Source organism: Accipiter gentilis, chromosome 22, assembly GCF_929443795.1.
Source record: "Accipiter gentilis chromosome 22, bAccGen1.1, whole genome shotgun sequence".
Taxonomy (NCBI): Eukaryota; Metazoa; Chordata; class Aves; order Accipitriformes; family Accipitridae; genus Astur; species Astur gentilis.
Genome location: NC_064901.1, coordinates 17,802,125 through 17,823,232, shown reverse-complemented (window position 1 = coordinate 17,823,232; position 21,108 = coordinate 17,802,125). Strand labels below are relative to the sequence as shown.

The following is a 21,108-nucleotide window of genomic DNA, read 5'->3' as shown; positions in this document are numbered from 1 at the left end:
CTGACTCAGAAACTCAGCCAGTGCCAGGTCTGGTGGATCTGATGAAAATACAGGAGTGGGGAAAGGACTGGCAGACCAGAGAAGAGAGAACATGCAATGAGAGAAGCAGAGGTGCAGGGGCATGCACACTTTTGAGAAACAGGGATGTGTTTATAGGAGGGCATAGCTGATAGATAGCTGGAGAACTTGTTTGGAGGATTGCAGGGACAAATCCTATACCTCTGCACACCACCTATCCAGGGACATGCACCTTTCACAGTCCCAGAAAAGGAGCCTGGCTCTTTATGCCTAAGCTTTGGCAGATCCTCCTTCAGTAGGTGCCAAGAGGCAGTTACCTCCCACACACCAACTCACCTCTGACCATGGCCCTGTGCTCCAGGTCGCACACTGTCTCACGTTGCAGGGCTGACTGCTGCGAGGCTGCTGCGTGAAGGCCATGCACTCAGCGTTATCCACCACCCCTTGGGAGCTCTGACCGTCAAATGCCACACAGTAAACGGAGCGAGTCTGCGTGCCCCCACCGCAGGTAGCTGAGCAGGATCCCCACTCCCCCGTTTTCCACCTGCAGGTCATAGAATCAAGCAAACAAATGTAAGCCCAGCTAAACTGCCCAGAGGCACAGGGGAAGTCAGTGCTGCATCGCTGTTGTAATCAGACAAGGAACACGTCCCTTTGCAGAACAGAATCAAAGCTGAGTTCCCATTTGACCAAGCACTGCCCAGCTTAATCGGCAATGCAGAGCATGAGTCCCACTCCAGAGACAAATCCCCAACTACAAAACACTTGTTCCTCTGGAATTGCAGAGATCTCCCCGAGGGGGAAGATTTCTCTCCATGGTTTTTGGTCTCCTGATGTCTTCAAAAATGTCATGCCTGGAATGGAACATCAATGAAAAAGAAAGAAAAAACAAAGAAAACAATCCAGATCAGCTAAGAAAAGCAACCCACACCAGCCTAACCACCAATTATACTCCAGCCATTATCAGAAACAGTAAACCAAGCCAAGATCTCACTCTGCCTGCAAACCATGCCAGACACTCTCAGAAGTGCTTGTGAACTTTTTGCTGACAGCCAGTAGAAAGCTTGTTTATTTCTCCCATCAGCCAAATTCTCCAACAGCAGCACATACAAAAAAAGCCCAAAGAACTTTAAATAGGTTTTGTCCTGTGTTCGGTTGCTGAAGCTGTTGCAGAAATGACATACCCTTGCTAACGGAAGGGGGAATGTCCACAAAACAATCTGACTGTTTGGATGCTAAAATCCCTGCCTTTGTCCGCTCCTGTGTCTCAGAGCTGCCTAGGTAGCTGGGAGCACAGCTTACATGGCCTGGCTTCGGGAACAACAGGATGTTTCACTCCTGCTGCCAGCATACTGTGCAGTCAAAAGGCACTGGTGGTGGAGGGGGAGCATCATGATCTGCTTGTCAGCTGCTACCTCCCCTTGCAGTCAGGTAAGCCCCATCCAGGGAGTGAAGGCAGTTCATGTTTTCTCCCCTAGCCTTCCAGCTGCTTCCCAGGTCTGCTCTCACCACCCCTAAACTGAGTTTCAGCCAGCCAATTCACATTCACACCCTGCCGGAAACCCCACAGCAGACTCAGCCAAGTTCATCTCCTTAAGATATTCTTCTTTATTGCTAAATATGCAAACATCAGCCACAAACCAAATGGCCTTCACTGTAAAATAAGATGTTCCTTTTGGAAAGGGACCAACTACAGCAAGTAGAAGCCACTTAGAGCAATGTGGTTGCAGGGCTCAAACCAAATTCATTGATCAAAATTTTTCAGAAGCTCCAGTGGGGATACCCCCCCTGCAATGTATTCTGCCTCCTGTAAAGCAAATGTACAGTTTTAGAAAGGCTGTATCAACTGGATGGGCTCAACTACAGCTTCCTTCAGCTGTGAGTCAAGACCTCTCTGACACTTGTTTCATTTTCTTTGTAAGACAAGGTCAACCACAAGGCTGGGACCCTCATCAGAGGGCAAAGAATTGAAAGTCCTAAACTATTAGCAGCTCGCTGGGGGACAACTGTTTTACTTTTTATCTTTTTTTACTCCTCATACCTCAGTGTACATTATAAGTATTGAATCTGTCACATCCTTGTATTCATCACAGTTTATAGGTACTTTTCTGCCTGCTATAGGGCCCATGCCAAAGAAAGAAGAGTTTTTAAGAAACTGAGGCTTTTGCTGTGGCACACTGGCATCTTGGCCAATGCTTCAATCACCCAATCCATCATGCTCTCTTTTCCTTCATTTTATTTATCTTGATAAATCAAACAAAAATATTCCAGAACATCCTTTCATGTCTTTACCCTGATTCCAGAGACAAAACAACAGTTACCAGGATAAACAGCCAAAAGCTATGAAGAAACTATCCCCTTCGCAGTCCCATAAGAATCAAGTTACTGGGAGCACGCACAACCACCTAAGCAAAGCCGCCAACCAGCACCCTCCACCATCATTTTCATTGGCAAGAATCAAAAGCAAAGCACCACCCACTGCTACCACCAGTGCCAAAGAGTAAAGCCCCCACAGACTTCAGTGGCAACTAGGTGGAGAGCAGAAGAGAGCAGCTGCCTTCCTGTACTTTCTGTAACCTTCTCCTTGTTACCTCTTCATCCGAGAGCTCCTTGCTCCACTGTGACTCCAGGCTTGCGGCACATAGATGTAAGAAGTCCTTTATACACAGAACAAAGGATTTAAAGAACTTAAAACAAGTAGCTACAGGCTATCATGTATTCAGAAATGCTCCCAGGTTTCCAAGTGCCCTCTCACCCATAACAGCACTCTCCCAGGCTTCCACTGCACCCACCAGGCACACAGCGAGATACACAGTTAAGACTCTGTTTACAGCTCTTGATGTCCATGTAAGAGCCAAGTGAAGCCAACTGTAAGGCTATGCCAGCAAGGGACAAGGTAGAAATGGCTGGGTAAAGGGGTTTGAAAATGCCAGAGAATGAAAAGATTGCAGGATTCATCCCTTTCTAAGGGCAAGGATGCTGGGAATGCAGAAAAGACATAAAATGACACCAGCTCTGATCTACTCTGTTTTTGCAGGCTCCAGTTCATGAGAACAAAAACCAGAGAATCTGTTTCCTATCTCCTACCCTGTCTTCCACAATCATCCTCCGAAAAACAAACTTAATTGGTCTAGAAAATGAACATAGGCTGTACTAAGCCCTTTCCTTGTGCATACAGAAATGCTCATCACAGTGTTATCACCATCCTTTGTCTTGGGCTTTCTCTAAGAATTGAAACACTTCCTTGGAGAGAACCATGCTGGAGGGCAGGAGAAGTGAAAGTGTCATTCTTTTTCTTGGTTCCAAATCACCTCAGGAAGAAGTCAGAGTTCAGAAGAAGAAAGGAAATCTTACCGTTTTGTCTGGGGACAAGTCTGATGGCCACATGTCCGGTTATTGTCTGGTTGTGGTTTATGCCTGCACATATAGTCTGGATAAATTTCATTGTCTATGGTACAAAATACCGAACGGGATTGGAAACCTACAAGAGAAGCAAGAGAGTATCCTGATCAACACAAGCCTCCCAGGACTAGGTTTGCAATGCACTGGTGTTGGCAAGACAAGTTTCTAAAGTAGTGCAGAATCCACACTTGTCCCAGCCAATCTGGAAAACGGTCAGGTGCAGTTCTTGGTCTGTCACTATATGTACGAATGATGTCTCCCCACAGTACAGAAGTCCATTTGGAAGGGCAAGAGAATAGTTCTGTGTAGTTTAGGGGCAATTTCTTGTTATTTTATAGATTGAGACTCACAAGGAAAGCGCCATATCTATATATTGTTCATCAAGAAACCCTGCAAAATGTATGCATTATACAGCAGCAGAGCTGGGGGGGGGCCTCCTGTTACACTCAGGTCAGTCTTGTGAAGACAGGATACAGGAGAAAAAAAACTTGCAACTCTTCATGCTTCCTACAGGGTAAGACTGCCCAGGCAAAGACAATATGTAGGCCAGGTCAGTTTGGAGAGGACCTCTCAAGTGGTTGAAAAAGCCTGAAAAGGACATAAAGAACTGAAACAAAACAAAGGCTATTTATGAAGATTCTTAACAGATCCTAGTAACAAGTCTGAGGTCTAGGGCATGGAAAATAAGACAGGACAAGGTATGGGGCACAGTCCTGTTGTGACTCCATGTGTGACCCTCCCTGGCCAAAACCTTAGCTGCCCCCTGCAGATACCTGTGCTGTCTTCCAGCAAGAGACTGCTGGGAAGCAGCTGCAGAGGGCAGCACACAGTCACACTGTCTTCAGGGTGTGGATATAAACCCCACACCAGCTGCCAGAGACCAGGTTCTGTCCCCTTACCTCCTCCACATTCGGAGCTGCACTCACTCCAGGAACCGTAGCTCCAGCTGTAACCCGAGGCCTGTCCTTGCACAGGCAGGTAGTACTCATACTGTACCCCTGGGTTTGGCTCCTGGCTGATGAGCTGTGAAAGCACGGGAGAAAGTCAGGGAAATAACAGCAGCAGCACTTTTCCCCTTTACAGCATTTCCCCACGACATCTGAGTGTTCAAGCTGACCTATGCCCCTCCCATTCAAGAAGCACTTATTCTCTACACTGTATTTTGTCCTTGCCTTCTATGATACCCTAGAAATCATTATTTTTCAGAGAAGGGTGCATTCATCCCTCTCCGTGCCAGAAGATCCAGCTGCCCCTGTAACAATGAGTACCCTTTCCTTGCCTACAGCACACTGTGACAAGCAGTGCCCTAGAGCCTGTCCCTGTCCCAACACCACTTGGGGCTGACTCTCCCCTCCCTTACAGTCAGAGCACAAGGGAATAGGCAGGAAGCCAACACTGAGCCTTGCCCTGCTCCTTTCTGGGCAACAGAACCAAAGCAGAAAATAGTGCTATTTCTGCGAGAAGACCACCTTGGTCTAGCTTGGGGGCCTACAGCCTTGTAAGATTCCTGGGGGCCCCATCACTTGTCCAGCTTTTCCCATGTGGTCCCCACCAATGCACTTCAACTGCACAAAGCAAGGGCTGCTATGCAAAGCAAGAGAGCAAGAGTATCAGCGGGGGGCAGACACCGCTGCTTACCTCAATGACGAGGGGTTCTGTGGTGGGACCCCGGGCATGGAGGAGCTCTGGGGCCAGATCACCCTCCGAGCCACGGTCGTAGTGCATAACTGTGCTAGCCACCTGCAGCGCTCGGCTGAAGTCGATTGTCCAATGCCCGTTCAGATAATACTCCCCTTGCACGTTCTTGACAGCTGGACAAACCCACACGGCAGAGAAGAAAAGGCAGTAAAATAACATACCTATAACCTGACACTTGGCTTCAGATACCACAAGACAGAGCCTGCTCTAGACTTTCAGGGTATTGCCAGTCCACAGAGCTTTCAGCTCCACCATTTGAACGCCAGCTGCTTTACATCAGTACTGCAACCCTTTAAGTGTGGTGACCATCTCTTTATGGCAGCATCTACCAACACAGCAAAAATTCACACATTGAAAGAGGACTGTAAGAATTCCACAGGGATGCTCCTGTTTCCACTCAACACTGTTGCAGGTGTGGCAAATAAAGGTGACCATCATCCTCCAACAACACTGTCCCCCCCATAAGGGTCTCTTGCCAGAAGCTGCTCCCCATTCAGACAGTGGTTCTTGCCAGCTTCACTGCAGACCAAGCACTTTTTTTCTGCACAGCCAAAATGCCTCCAGCATATTCCAGACCTGTCTCTCCATTCCCTACTGTTAGTCACTGAGGCACAGCCTATGTCAGTCTTTGTCCTGCTTGCTGTTAAGATGTGGGATTCACACCCCACTGCCTCTGCACCAGTACCCTGTTCATCAGACATTCTGTTCAGAAAACAAAGACTTGGTGCTGCATCCAGTTTTCCACAAAGAAAAATATCACGAGACGGATTTGTCCAAAGCATTGGGTGATGGAAGAGTCAGAAAGCAGAAGAGTATCTGCTTTCTCCACTGGAATTTGCTCAGCCCTGCCCAGAAAGCTAGGTGAGGACATTTCTCTCTCCTTTTTGCCCTCTGCAGCATGACCAGAGTTTGAGGTTTTACAGAGAAATACCCAGAAGATATCTAGGGGGAAAAGAAGCCCAACCCAAACTTTTGGATAGCAGGAATAGTTAGGGTTTACATTCATCAAGCAAACAGCAGAACTCACAGCCAAATTTTGCTATATCAGCTAGAGTCCTTATAGGTTCCAGACAGGAAGTCTGGGCGTGGTTTGGGTATTTTTATTCCCCACCCAACAGCAAGATCTCCACAGGAGAGAAAATAACGTAAACATGAAGCCCAGAGTTGAGCATCACTAATACGTCAAGGATGCTCAATATTCAGATCCTGATTTTCAGAGAGTTTTTTCCTCTGCTATATCAAGCCCTCAAGGTAAACATCCCAAAGCCCAGTATACCTGAAAACCAAATTTTAATGCAATGGCTGGAATTCAAATGGGCTGAAACACAGGTTCTGACATCAGTCTTACCCAGGAAGTTCCTGCTAGGCATAACCTCCTTAATTTGGATGCTTGTGGCTCCCACAGGGATGATGAAGATTTGATTGTAACCTGAAAAAAAAAAAGAAGGGGATTATTCAATATCTGTCTGTGGAAGCCACACAGTCACTCTTCTGTGCCAAAGATGCTCATGGTTTCATTGGTGCCTGAACTACTGGATGAGCTTTATGATGGTGGCTTGAAGCATTTCAGCTGTCACTTTATCTGCGTTCTGTATAGCTTCACCCTACACTAGTCACAGGTCAGTCCATGTGTAAACAGTTCCAATTACACCTCAGAAAAGTAAGCACAGGGGTCAGTGCAAAGTCTATCTTTTAGATTTTAAAATCTTTGGAATTTCAGCAGGCATCATATTGGAGCTCAACACAGTGAGATTTGACCATAAGTGTAGTTGTTATCTTGAAATTTTTCAAAAATTGGCCAAACGCAGAAGATGCAGACCCGTTTCTAGCCTTGCAATAATCCTGGTGGAGCTATCAAGACACTGTACAGGGGGACAGTCTTATCAAGGAGGTATATAGCTATGTTTGTACGGTACACCTCCAGAACCTACTGCAGACTAAGCAAGGAAAGACAGCAGCAGCATGGCAAATACTTTAGTCTGTATAGAGACTAAGGAAGTGATTCCCAGGATAAGGCCATCAATACATTTTCTGATGCTAAGCAGCTAAAAAGCCATATGCCATACAGACATTTCAAGTGAACATCCAAGCCTGCATACAGTGATCACTTGAGCAGGTGTCCCCACCAGCCCTTGTATCGGCTTGACTTTAGGTTTAACTCTCTCCTTCTCACCTGCCTAAACTAACTAGATCATCTGTACCTTTGGGGAGACTGGGCACATCAAAAGTGCCCTTCACACCATAGCAGCTGCTGCCATCTCCTCCACACTGCAGGCACTTGTCCTCCTTCTTGGCAGATTCCAGCATGTTATCACAGCCAACAGCCTGGCAGAGCACAGGAGCATTGATATGAATAAACGGTAATGACAGAGGAAAGAAATTAAAAATGGCTAAATACTGGACTGATCTAAAGAGAAAGCCTGAATCTAGGGAGCTGGGAAGTCAGGATAGGGCAGGGAAGTTGTTGTCAGAGAAAGGACAGAGTTGGCATCTTCTATTTCACATTCAGAGACAGATAAATGCTGTTCACATGCTCCTCAGCGCCTTGGAAACTGGATGATTCTCCTTTTCTGATGCTACTGTGAAAGGCCTAGTAGAACAAAGGGAAGCAACAGAAAGACTGACAGACCCAATGGTATATGAAGGAAGCAACAAGATGACTAACCTGACAAACCCCCTCTACACAGATGTCCCGCTTGCCAGGTTCACAGGTAGTCCCATCTACCACAGCTTCCTTATGCCTGTAGTAGAAGTTTTCTCCCTTGGGAATACAGTTTAACTCACACTTATTAGGTGCTGGTAGGAGAGAAAAAACAAACATTATATAGTATGGCTAATCACTTGATAATGCATCAGGAGCCTGGTTTTAGATCGCAGGAGTAGAAACAGAGGGGTGGATTGATATCAAGTGGTAGATATCAAACAAATTTCTGGGTCACAAATGGCTGGAGGCTGGAAAAATACCCTGGTAAGGCCTCACTGTATGCAGCTGTTTCCTCGGGCACCTTGGCTAGCCAGTGGTGGAGTGGGGAATGTTGTGCCAGCTGGATATTTGGTTATTCCTTACTAGGACTGTTTTTAGGTTCCCTTGGATTACAAGGCTTTCTAGAATGAGAACAAGTGCTGGTATAGAACACAAGGGAGCTGTTATCTCAACAGCCAACAAACAAAACTTTAAATCTATCTTGAAATCCCTCGTAATTTGTTAAACAACTGTGAATGATAACATACCAAAGCTCAGAGCAAGGATCTCTGGTTCCTACACCTGCCTTCTGATCTCGTTCCTCAAGAAAGCATGGGCCAATTGAAAGAGATGTCATATTTTCTGAAACACTCTTAATTCTATGCATTTTTTTGTCCTGTGTCCTGCTAATGTTCTTTCGCCAATATTGAAAAGTACAGCAGAGCTGCTTCTTCTCCAATACTTTAGGACCTAGCTGCAACCAGTTCCAGCTTTCTTGAGCAATGTTTCTGAAGGAATGGCTGTTACAAGAGACAACTATGTAGTGCTGCAATGGGAGCTGTCTCTTGGCCCATATGTCCAGTGTCTTCATGAAAGCAATGCTTTGCTACTGGCAAAAAGATTTTTTCCATGCCATCCCCTGCCCACACCCTCCAACTGAGGAAGTACCCTACAAGGATACTACAGTCAAGAACATTACAGTCATTTCAAAACATACTGTTGATAGTTAGGGATGAAGTGTAATCCTACATGTTTATCATTACCTCCATAATACGGAAGCCACTTGTATTTCTTTCCTTGGAATTCTGTCCCATCAAACTCTGCACATTGCTCTGCCCGGAAATCCCGGGAACCTTCCGGGCAGCTCTGTTTGGAGGAGAAAATGTTTGTATTGGTCCATTATAAAAGGGAGGAAAACTAAGCGTACAACAAAAAATTGTTTTTTATTTGTTATTGCTCCCATATAAAATCAGGGACATAAATTCAATATGCTTTTGAAGCAGTGCTCTTGATAAACCACAATCACCAGTGATGCCAGAGAAAGAGAAACTAATAATGACATATTCCTTCTGAACAAGAATGATGTTTTTCTGGGGAAAAGGAGCAACAGGCAAGCAAAACCAAAAAACAGAGCACAAACCGAGCACTGTACCTGAATGTTACATGACTGATAGCTTCGTGTTGGTCCAACACAACTGGAAGCACCTTCTGTTCTGAAAGGGAGAAAAACAACATGAAGATCTCTGAAGAATACACACGCAAAAAAATCATCTCATGGCAGACATTACAAATCATCTTCACATCAAGCATATCACCCTCACAGAGTTTCCTGAAACAGCAAAATAACTAAAATGCACTTTTCCACTAAAGCAAGCTGGCATCTTCTAGTGCCATTTTCTGCTGTGGTTTGCATTTTGGTATAAGACACACACTGTGAATGATTGCATTATAGCTCTTCAGGGTCATGTTTCAGCTAAATAGAAGCAGAGCTTTTAGTCCTTTGTCCACCAGCAAACAGTTGAGGTGTCTATACCAGATCCAGAACATGTTATCAGCAGCAGGAGGATAGTGGCCAATTCAGAATAGGCACACACATCATCTTTCATGCTGTTTACGTGCACACTAGGCCCATTAGTAGGAAGAGCCAAACATGCCTATGGAAAGTGTGCAACACCCTCATTCCTGTCAAGTGACTCCAGCTGAGAATTATTGAGAGTAACAGTTATGATAGAAATTGATCTGAAAAGCCAACCAAAATCTAATATCTCAGCATTCCTAAAATGGAGGGACTCTGGCAGGTGTATACCATAACAGGCAGCCTTCAAAAGAGACCTTTCTTTATTCTGGGTGGGAAGAAGCAGTGCTCCATAACTCTGGATCCTTCTATTAAAAACCCGCTCTTATTTCTCTAAACATAAAGAGGCTGGGTTTTTTCCAGGATATTATTGAGAGTCTGGCTTTTTTCCCCCTTTTCTTTGCTTTTATGCACACAACAGGATCTCTAAGGTCTATCATTCCCAAGAGATGCAGTCCCAGTCGTCGTCCTCACTGCATCTAACCCAGCTGCAAATGAGATGGCACAGCATTAACGCTGCTTGAGCCAGCTCCACTCTTCCATTTCTTCTGGGGCTTAAGCCAACTCCACTCTTCCATTTCTTCTGGGGCTTAAGCCAACTCCACTCTTCCATTTCTTCTGGGGAAGTTTACCTTCCTGGGAATTGTAAGCTTGAGAAAACCCTGGCATAGTCACCGGCTCTTGGGAGAGAAACCTACTGCACTGGACTGTTCTCTCTCTCCCTGAGGCTTGCCATGCTAGACCTGATTGAACAGCTGCTGCCATACCAATCACCTGATTGCACAGCCTCAGATCTTGCAGAGAAACCACTGTGCTCTAGTGAAGGAGCCTAAGCAAGGATGTGTTGAAGAGAGCACTGTTCAAAACAGCAGTGCCGAGACTGAAGCTAAGGATCATCTCAAAGTGGACTCAGGTGACTTATTACCCTGGAATCAAACACTAGGTATTTTTGTTCTGGATGTATTTTGGAACATAAGTGCAGGAGCTCAGTAACAGAAAAAACACATTTAAAGAAAGAAAAAGGAGGTTGGCCCTCACCTTTGGGAATAGCAGCGCCGTTGCCGAAAGCTGACTCCACCGCCACAGCTCCGACTGCACTTGCCCCATTCACCCCAGCTGCCCCAGACATCAATCTGCCGTTTCATCCGGCGGGCCTGTAAAGAAAAAAAACCCACAGACATATCAAACAGACATGGCAGCATAGGGAAAAAAAACAACAACGAAGCAGAGCTCCTATGTGTTCTCTTGCAAAAGAGACTGTCTTGCTGGGCTGTATTCCTAGTACGAAAAGTGGCAGAGAATAATACATCAGAAACATGAAGCCTCCAATATCTAGGAGCATTAGCTTCCTGAAGCCATATAGCACATCCAGCTTTATAGTCTCCCTTAAACTGTTACTATTTGTCTATTCATAGACTCTCATAGACTTTTGAATAACCATCTGAAAGAGGGTAACATCTTCCTTTCAGCAAGGCAGCAAAGGCAAATCATCACTTGAGGGACTATGAGCACAGTCATTCCACACCAGATCAGCAGAGCCACTTAATCCCAGATCCTAGGCTCCAAGCCAGATACTTAAGAGAAATAAAGGATGCAGTAAGGAAACCCCCAGAACACACTTTTTCCTGCAACAAAATTCCATACATGGACCTTTTTCCCCCCCTACCCAACTGTGTCCAATGATGAGGTCAAGGTCTGGGCTGTCATTAGCTACAGCCTTAATTAATTTTGTGTTTAGAAAGTCTGAGTGGATAGGGACATGAAGAGAAATAAGCGTGATAATATAGACCAGAAGTTACAAGTGCAATGGAACCAACCAAAATAGATTGCCTTAGAAGCACATGAAATAGCACATTTTCAGGGAAAAAGGGCCTACTGCAGCTGATGGGATCCACATACAGCAGGACATGGGGGTTTAGCAGGAAGAATAGCAATATCCTGAGAAAAAAGAATAATTGCAAGATGCCACAGGATTAATTCCACTTGGGAAAAGAAAGTAAATGCAACATTACATGGGAGGTGATACTGTAAGAACAGTTTGCTGTGTAGCTGCACCTATAGGGCAGTTTACCTATATGTTATACAACAGAGAGAGGAATGCATACCATTTGGGGTAGTAAAGAGTGGGCAGGCAGAGAAACAAAAGGTAAAAAATTATTGAGATGTAGTCTAATTCCCTCCCACACACCAAATCCATATAACCCCTGGGTCTGGATCCCAAGTCATCCTCTAGTTTCACACAGGCCCCCTTGACTTGAACACAGGACCCCACGTTCCCATCTTCTACGTTTCCCTGCTTCTGGTCTGTTTCCATTCCTTCCTGTTGTCCCTCCTGCATCCCCCTGTAAGTGACTCCCTAATGATCACCCAGCTAGTAAGTGCCATCGCAAGGCATGGAAGAAGATCCTAGAAATGGAGAATTTCACCATAGCAGGGATATTAACCCCACTCAGCAAGCACTTTCTACCCACCCCAGGTCACTTTCCAAGGCCTACAGAGAAGGCACAAGCTTCTCACTTTAAGAGCATAACTGTCACTTCAGTTAACTGCTTTTATATAAGGCAACCAGGTCTCTGCTAGAAATAGGAGCTAGCCTAATAAATTATCCAGTGAATCCAACTCAGGCAAGATACATAGGTTAATCCTCCCTTGTCATTTAAACAGTTTTTGTAATTTTTTATACATACTCCCTGCCTGATCATATGTGCCTGAGTTAGTCTTGTTTCTCTCTTTCACCCTCTTTTAAAGAATAACTCCCTGCTGCTGGTAGAGCAAGTCAGATATATTAGCCGATCACATTTATGCACTTACTACCAAATTACCCGCAACCATCTAGCTGCAGAGTCTCCCCAAATTCTTCCTGCCTATTACCTACATTGCTCTAATGTGAAACACTTTCTTCCTAGCCCGTGCTATTTGATTTCCTTCACAGAAGTTTTGCGCAATTCTTTCTGCAAGCAAAATCCTTCAGGACAAGTTTTCTGATTCAGACTAACTCTGTTTGCCTTCACCCTGCTCACTCAATGGCACTACCCATGTTACAGCCACCTCTACATACCTTCTCTCTCTGCCAAGTCAACATCTCCCTGACCCTTGCCAAACCCTTCTCCCATTCTTCCATTCCAGATAGTGAGCTCAGTGTTTGTCTTCTGCATTCTCATTTGCCTTTCTGGGAGTAATCCCATCAATAGAGTATTAGCTTTCAGCAAGGCATCTTATTTTCCCAAGTTTTTCTTGCAGACACCTAATTCCTCCCCCTGTAATCCCTCCTTCCTTACTCTCAAAAGAATGAAACATGCTACCACTCTTGTTTCCTCTACAGTCTTATTCCTCTATATCAATTGACTGATTTCGGGGCAGTATTAGCTCACCCTGGAAACAAGGGACCTTTCAGTCAGCATAAGGGAGAAGAAAACACATAGATAAAAATCCAAAGCAAGAGCATTTGAAAGTCAGATTACTGGAAGGCAATTAGGATAGAAAGCCTTTCCCTGACACACACCCACCCCCCAACCTGATAAATATTCCAATATCCTTCCTACAGAAGTAGCTTTCTTTATTCCTTCTATAGAGAGTAAAATCTGCAGGGACTCTTTGTTGTAAGGCTTATGTATCTGCAGAGTGCAGGAACAATCATTTTCTCAGTATCACCCCACTTATGTACAACCCAAAGGGAGCATCAGCCAGAAGAATCCTCCCAAACCTGTATAGTGTTAGAGAAACATTTTAACAGGGGCCCAGGTACCACATTCAGAAATCTGTGTGCAATCCTCATTACTTCAGTAACTGCATGTATGTGTACACAGGCAAACAAAGAGCTGCATATTTATAATAAATAAGAAATCTATTATTACATAATGTGATAACAAGATGTTTTTAGATGCTGTCAGCTAGTTTCTGTTCCAAAAGCCTCTTTCTGCTCTCTTCAGACTCTGGAATGTTTTTATCTGTCGTGAGCCAGGGCAACTAAATCCCAGTCCCTCCTGGACCCCAGAACTAAAAATCTACAAACTTCATCACTGTTACCAATTCATTTGGTTCCATTCCTTCCTCGCTTCAGCCTAACATGCATACAAGAATGCAGTTCCTTTATATACGTTAAGCATCTACTTTAATGTTTCAGGAAAAGCAAGAGAAAGCATACAACCATCTTTCTTGACTTCTAAAAATGCCAGAAAGGACAGTCAGTTAATGCCCAACTGCTCTATCTAGTTTTATTACCTGTTAAGACAACAGAAATGCATACCTTCTGGAGATATTGATGATGCACGTGACCCTGGCACCACATGCTCTCAGTGCTCATTGGGAAACAGGCTGTTGTGGTATGAGAGTTTAGAAGGCCAGTAATTCCATTTTTATGAACACTGCATTGCTTTCATCAGTTCCTAGATAGATGTATTGCTGATGTAGTTGCAGCATCTGCTGTTATCAGGCCAACTGTATCCAATATAACCAACAAGTAAAAAAACTGTGCCTCCAAGTCACTAGAGCTCCAGACTTCATCTTTAAAGACAATTAGAGTATGCATCGGAGACAAAAGAATTATGGAAAAGGGTCCTAGATAGCATAATATATACCACATAATATTTATTTTTATATATGAAACATGCACTGGAAGAGGAGTTATAAATGGGACTCGACTCAGAAAGACAGAAGATGTTAATGGTATGTAGGAACACTTTAAAAGAGGCCCTTGAAAGACTTTTCAGTCAGCCTGATGAGATGGATAGGAAACTACGTATGGGAAGCAGACTGTGCTTCCCAGATGGATGCATTGTAGGCATCCAGTGATCCACAAAGTTCATATAACCAAATATGGACTAGTGATTCAGCAAGAATAATTTCCTAGTGCCTTGATGCAACTCAAATGCAACTCAAACACTAGCAAGCTATCAAAGCAAATATCAATTTACTATACAGTCCAAAGTGAGCAGTGAAGGTCTGCAGTCACAGGTCCAAACAACCTAAATCCCAGCCAAGTTCTTACCCCTAGTGTCTCCCTCACTCCTTGGGCACTTTTGAGGGCCTAGAGATAGTCAACCCAAACTATTCTGTGATCCTTCATGCTGCCTTTTCAGACTGACAAGAAGCCACAAAACATCATATTACACAACTCCAACAGTCACTGCTCAAAGCACATATACTGATATCCATGCTATTGCTTGAGAGGTTTTGTACAAGGCTAGTGCTTGCTTTTAGCCCAACAGGTCACATAGCTTTGGTCCATTGAGCTGCAACTGAAGCACCTTTTTGGACACTGAAAAGTTGTTACTGTGACTTCTTGAGCTGCATCACAGAGTTACTAGGTCCATTCAGATCTGATGCAAATCTCCAAGCCAACACTGAGAACACGGTGGGAAATCCTTGACATTGGAAGTTGACTACAAGGCCCTGTACAATCGTTACCCACTGAAAACAGATGTTCCTGTCAATGATAAAATGAGTAATGTGGTATTACTGTTACTTTATGCAGTGTTTCCATGTCTTAAAACTACAGTCAAAATCAGACTGTCTCTCTTTAACCTTTCTCAGTGTTTCTGAAATAACACTACATCCTTTTATTTGATAAATACCTACTTTCTGGGGCTTATAGTTTCTGAAATAAGGTTAAAGTTTGTTTTGACACACCCCTGAACTGTAGCCCAATTGATGAAACATGTATGAAAGAAGGGTGAAAACCAAACACTTTACAAAAAGCTATCACCACAGTCATTTATTCCATAATGGTTTCATTGCCAAAGTCTTGGCAAGTAAGAAGCCTCCTGTGAAAAATGCAGCTTTGCTAAGTTTGAATAAAAATTGCTTCGAGAAAAGTTAATAAGGGGAGAAAAAAAGAAAAACATCAAGGTGCCCTGAGGGCTGGCTGCTCCCTGTGGGCTGGGGGCCAGTAGCAGAGGGCTCTCCCAGGGTGGCAAGGCAAGCCAGGGAGCAGCACAAGCCAGGGCACAGCCTCAGCCCTGGGAACTGGGAATCTCCAGCTGAAGCCAGGCTGGGACATGGGACTGCAGGTGGGCCTGGCTTGTCAGGGCCCATGGCTGGGATGGGCAGGGCTGTGCGGAGCCTTGCTGCAGCATCACTGGGGCAGGAGCCGACAGCCCCAGGGGAGCCCTGTCAGGGAGAGTAAAGCTTAGTAGTGCCCTCAGGGCCCTGACAAAACAACCCACATGGAGTGTATCCTTAGACCATGTGCTTTCAGGATGTGAACCATTTCCTTCTCCTTTCTATATCCAGAATACCTACCCACGACTACAATGACAACCACCCATAATGTTTCTATACAGCTAAGCCCTGCAAGACACCTGGCATTCAACACTCACACTTAATTGAAACGGAGCTGAAAACATACAGTGTATCTCACATGTTTATAATGTAGATACATGCTACTATTCCAATAGATGCATTTTCAAGATAAATCCATCTGTGACCGGCTATGCTATTAGCCAAAAAGGCAACAAAAAAATAAGTGAATTAATCAGAACCACATCAGCAAAGCGTTTTTTATAATTCTTTCTCAGCCATTGATCTTGGCTCAGACACAGCAGGCTTGCGAAGAGCTTTGAAGGTGAAGAATGCCAAGTACCATTTTTATGAATAATGAATAAGCAATCAAAGAATTGCACTTGAGCAAAACTAGAAAAACAAGAATGAAAGTGAACAAGATGGTGACAGCAGGAAGCAAAATACAAAATGGTACAGGAGAGTATCTTATTAAGACAAACTGCTTCACAAGAGGAGAAAAAAATCCAAGGCTTCATTAGTTTTAATGGCTTGTGGTTGACACTCACTGTATATATCTCCTTTTATCCCCCTGTACCACCCTAGCCGTGGCTTGTTAGCGTATGCCCTCTAACAAATCCACTAAAATCCATCAGTTCCCCTACATCTTCATCTGCTCAAAACATTTCAGGTTCTCCCTACATCATTTAACCCGCTGCCTCATTGTTCCCAACACTTTTCCATGTTCCCTGTGTTCACCTCCCCAACACCCCTCACTCTTCTACCTCTTTATGGGCTGTCCCACCATACACCTGGCTCCTTCCACATCCCCAGCTCTCCTGTCAGCTGGGCAGGACGCGATGCATGCCTCACCCACCGCAGAACCGGGCACCTACTGCTCCCAGGGACTGTGCTGGCTTGCTGGCTAGCAGGCAGAGCAGGTAATAGTTACTTTTCAGAAATGGAAAGCCTTCCAGAAACTCTGGGTGGCCTAGAGCTGGACTAGGGTATAAAAAGAGCTGTCTAAAAAGATACGGCCATTGCAGAGAAGTCAAATTAATTCTTGGAATCCTTGTGGAAGGAACTGGGGACATTCAGAAAACTCCACAAAGAGGGGGATTGTAAGAAAACTTTATGCCCCCAAGCTTATTTAGAAAAGTGGACTAAACACACAGTATGAAGTCACCAGAAGTTGTTTATCCAAGGGGCCTTACAGGAACTCAAGGTTGAAATGGATAAACTGTTACATACTAGCAGACAACCCTCTCAGAGAAAACCCCTTTGGCATCTGATTATTGGAAAGTGGAAAATCTGAGGACACCAGTTTACAAAAGGATCCCAGGGGAACCCGAGGAACTGTACACCCACATAATGTAAAACTGACATCTACTGATAAATTACTAGATATGATAACAAAGAACAGAATTAGCAGGCACCTGCATACATACAGTGCATTTGGGAAAAAGTCCACAAGTCACTCACTGAAGGATCAGCTCCGGGGCTGGCATGTTCCGCAGCAGAGGGGGGGATCATGGCATACAGGGGGGTCTCCCAAGCCAGGAAAACCCCAGGGGAGCGTGGGGACCCACCAGGAGCCAGCAGGTCTTTGGAGGGAGAGAGGCTGATGAGGCGCGGGCAGGGCCAGGAGTAATGATGGCCGCCCCCCACTCCCACCAAGTGCAGCCCACAGAAGCGCTGGGACCAGAGCGGGCAAACAGGGCCTGGCGCGGCAGTTAGTGCAGAGGGGGCACCTCGTCATAGGAGGGACATTCCACCAGCCGAGTGGAGAGCCTTGAAGTCCTCATAACTCAGCAACTGGGCACCATTCTGCAGCCATCTGCGCAGGCCAAGGGCACTCATCCTGCCTGACCCTCAAGGCAGAATGGCGGGCACTCGCCCGAGAGCAAGGGCTGCAGCTCCGGCTGGGGTCCGCACCACCTACCCCAGCGGTAGCCGATGCCTCTGCCCAGACAGAGCTGCGGGAGGGAGAGGCTGCAGCGCAGACCTCCGACTGCCGGGAAGGGCCAGGACCTTTCTCCTGGGGCAGGGACAGGCAGCAGAGCTGCCGGCAAACTCTGTGCCCAGGTGGAGGACCTCCTGCCACAGGCGGCGGAGCTGCAGGAGGCGGTGAGGAGGCTGCATAGCATCAGGGAGACTGAGGAGGAGTTGGATGGCTGGTTCCGAGCGCGCTCTGCAGCAGGCCCACAGCCCAACAGCCAAAACCTCCTCCACTGGCACACACAGAAGGGAGGGGGGCCAACCACGCAGAAGAATGGAAGGGGTGCTATGCCGGACCTCGTTCTCACCAACAAGGAGGGGTTGGTGGGGAATGTGAAGCTCAAGGGCAGCCTTGGCTGCAGTGACCATGAAATGCTGGAGCTCAAGATCTATAGGGCAGCAAGGAGGGCACACAACAAGCTCATAGCCCAGACTCCAGGAGAGCAGACTTGGGCCTCTTTAGGAATCTGCTTGGTAAAGTACCATGGGATAAAGCCCTGGAGGGAAGAGGGGGTCCAAGAAAGCTGGTCAATATTCAAGGATCACCTCCTCCAAGCTCAGGAGCGATGCATCCCAACAAAGAGAAAGTCTGGCAAAAATGACAGGAGGCCTGCATGGATGAACAAGGAGCTCCTGGACAAACTCAAACATGAAAAGGAAGTTGGCGACATGGACAGTGGGACTGAGTGCACCCTCAGCAAGTTTGGTGACAACACCAAGCTGTGTAGTGTAGTCAACCAGCTGGAGGGAAGGGATGCCATCCAGAGGCACCTTGAGAGGTGGGCCTGTGCAAACCTCATGAAGTTCAACAAGGCCAAGTGCAAGGTCCTGCACATAGGTTGAGGCAATCCCAAGCACAAATACAGGCTGGGCGATGAGTTGATTGAAAGCAGCCCTAAGAAGAAGGACTTGGGGGTGTTGGCTGACAAGAAGCTCAACCTGACCTGGCAATGTGCATTTGCAGTCCAGAAAGCCAAATGTATCCTGGGCTGCATCGAAAGAAGCGTGACCAGCAGGTCAAGGGAGGTGATTCTGCCTCTCTACTCCGCTCTGAGACCCCACCTGGAGTATTGTGTTCAGCTGTGGGCCCTCAACATGAGAAGGACATGGACCTGTTGGAGCAAGTCCAGAGGAGAGCCATGAAGATGTTCAGAGGGCTGGAGCACCTCTCCTGTGAAGAAAGGCTGAGAGACTTGGTGGTGTTCAGCCTGGAGAAGAGAAGGCTCCAGGGAGACCTTATAGCAGCCTTTCAATACCTAAAGGGGGCCTACAAGAAAGCTGGAGAGGGACTTTTTACTAGGGCATGTAGTGATAGGACAAGAGGTAATGGCTTTAAACTGAAAGAGGGTAGATTTAGATTAGATATGAGGACGAAATTCTTTACTGTGAGAGCGGTGAGGCAGGAACAGGTTGCCCAGAGAGGTTGCAGATGCCCCCTCCCTGGAAGTGTTCAAGGCCAGGTTGGATGGGGCTTTGAGCAACCTGGTCCAGTGAAAGGTGTCCCTGCCCAAGGCAGGGGGGTTGGAACTAGATGATCTTTAAGGTCCCTTCCAACTCAAACTATTCTATGATTTTATGTTTTTTAAAAAGACAAATCCTTCTAAGACTATTGCAGTTCTTTGAGAGATCCACAAACATGTCAACAAGAGTAACCTGTCACATACACTCAGATTTCCAAAAAGCTTTCAACAAAATCCTTCACCTAAAGCTTTGAAGGAAGCTAAGCAGCCAGAAGGAAAGTCCTTGCATGGATGATGAGCAGGTGGCCCAAAGACAAAAACAAAGGTAAGAGTAAAATCTCCATCCACTGCAAAAACTAACATTAGTAGCAGAATTCCATAAGGAAACTGAACTGCTCAACACATCTATAAGTTACGCCAAAAAACACAGAAGTAATGAAGGCAGCTGACAAGGGTAATTCAAGGTAATAAAGGACAATAGAGAACCAGACACAGGCTGCAAAGAACTATGGAAGGACACTATACTATAAGTGACTTGTCACTAAAATGACAGTTAAGATTTCATGTAGGTAACTTGGCAAACATGTAGTAACATAGGGAAAAACACAAATCCCATCCTAAAAAATAAAATTATTACATATAAGCTGATCTTTACCACTCAAGAGCAGGATCTTGGTGTTATGACAGAAATGCTGTGATGCCAGAAGTCTACATGGCTTCAGGGAGACCAAATTTAGGAAAGAGAAACAGAGAGGTCTCCAGCTCAAAGGGTTCATAAACTACAAATGACTGGAGACTGGAAGTATATTGGAGGAAATTGTACTTAATTTTTTTATAGCTTTTTCTAGACATGTGTTTGTGACATAGCTGGAGATAGGATGTAGGGCAAAATGAACTGGTCCTACCCAGTACAATTATTCTTGTGCACTTTTTCTACCTTTCCCTCAGTAGGAACATTAATAAAATCTCCTTTTTCTCCCTCCTCACAATAATTTTCACTGTTTCTGTATGACCTTAACTTTGAAGTCCTTCAGCACCTTCTGCCCTTTCAGTCAGATCTGGTTAAGGGGTTTAGCAGTTTAGTCAATAGATTAACAGTGTTTGAACAACAACAATGTTCATTTCTTTAGAATAAATTTAAAACAGCATTTTAACCTAGCAATGCAGACCCATAGAAAGCAATACTGTCCAGATGAAACTTATTTGAATATGATTTTCAGCCAAGCCTCATACCAGCCTTCACTTTAAGCACACATGCAGTACAATCTAGGAGCAAATATAAGTATTGGACATGATCTAACTATCAACTAATGCCTACAGATCATAAAAGATTAAATAAAACTCTTCTCTTGATGAGCAGCTTTTCCTTGAAATAATCTCATGGTATGGGCAGATAAGACATTTCTAATCTGGAAAGAAGGAGTTCCAGATACAGAAATTTGCCAACATGAAATCACACTTGTAGAAAGAAATTGAGGCAGAGAGAAATCTGATGAATGTCATGTTTACTAAACATAAAGCAAACACAAAGCAAATGCAACACACACACAATCATGCCAAATACATGCATGCAACAGTAATAGAACAGTTAGCCACATGCAAAATCTTCAGAATTTATTTACTGTAAAGCACCAGAAGCACCGTTCTATCAGCAGTAGCACTAATGGAGAGGGCTCAGGCAGTTTTACATCACCTCATCCTTCTCTGAAAACACAGGAGGAATCATGACGAAAACACAAACCTGGCATTTTCCATTATTGCTACTGTTCACAACCTTC

General features: G+C 45.2%; 1 protein-coding gene across 1 annotated transcript in view; it reads right to left on the bottom strand.

Annotated features, from left to right (window-relative positions):
• The window catches only part of PAPLN (papilin, proteoglycan like sulfated glycoprotein), a 71,888-nt gene that overhangs the window by 20,136 nt on the left and 30,644 nt on the right, over positions 1–21,108 (bottom strand). The window contains exons 4-13 of the mRNA XM_049825363.1: positions 10,695–10,810; positions 9,234–9,294; positions 8,845–8,947; positions 7,784–7,914; positions 7,320–7,443; positions 6,467–6,547; positions 5,059–5,231; positions 4,320–4,443; positions 3,373–3,499; positions 355–562 (exon numbers count right to left, since the gene is read on the bottom strand). Of these exons, the coding sequence (XP_049681320.1) occupies positions 355–562; positions 3,373–3,499; positions 4,320–4,443; positions 5,059–5,231; positions 6,467–6,547; positions 7,320–7,443; positions 7,784–7,914; positions 8,845–8,947; positions 9,234–9,294; positions 10,695–10,810 (1,248 nt within the window). The remainder of the gene's footprint in view (positions 1–354; positions 563–3,372; positions 3,500–4,319; positions 4,444–5,058; positions 5,232–6,466; positions 6,548–7,319; positions 7,444–7,783; positions 7,915–8,844; positions 8,948–9,233; positions 9,295–10,694; positions 10,811–21,108) is intronic.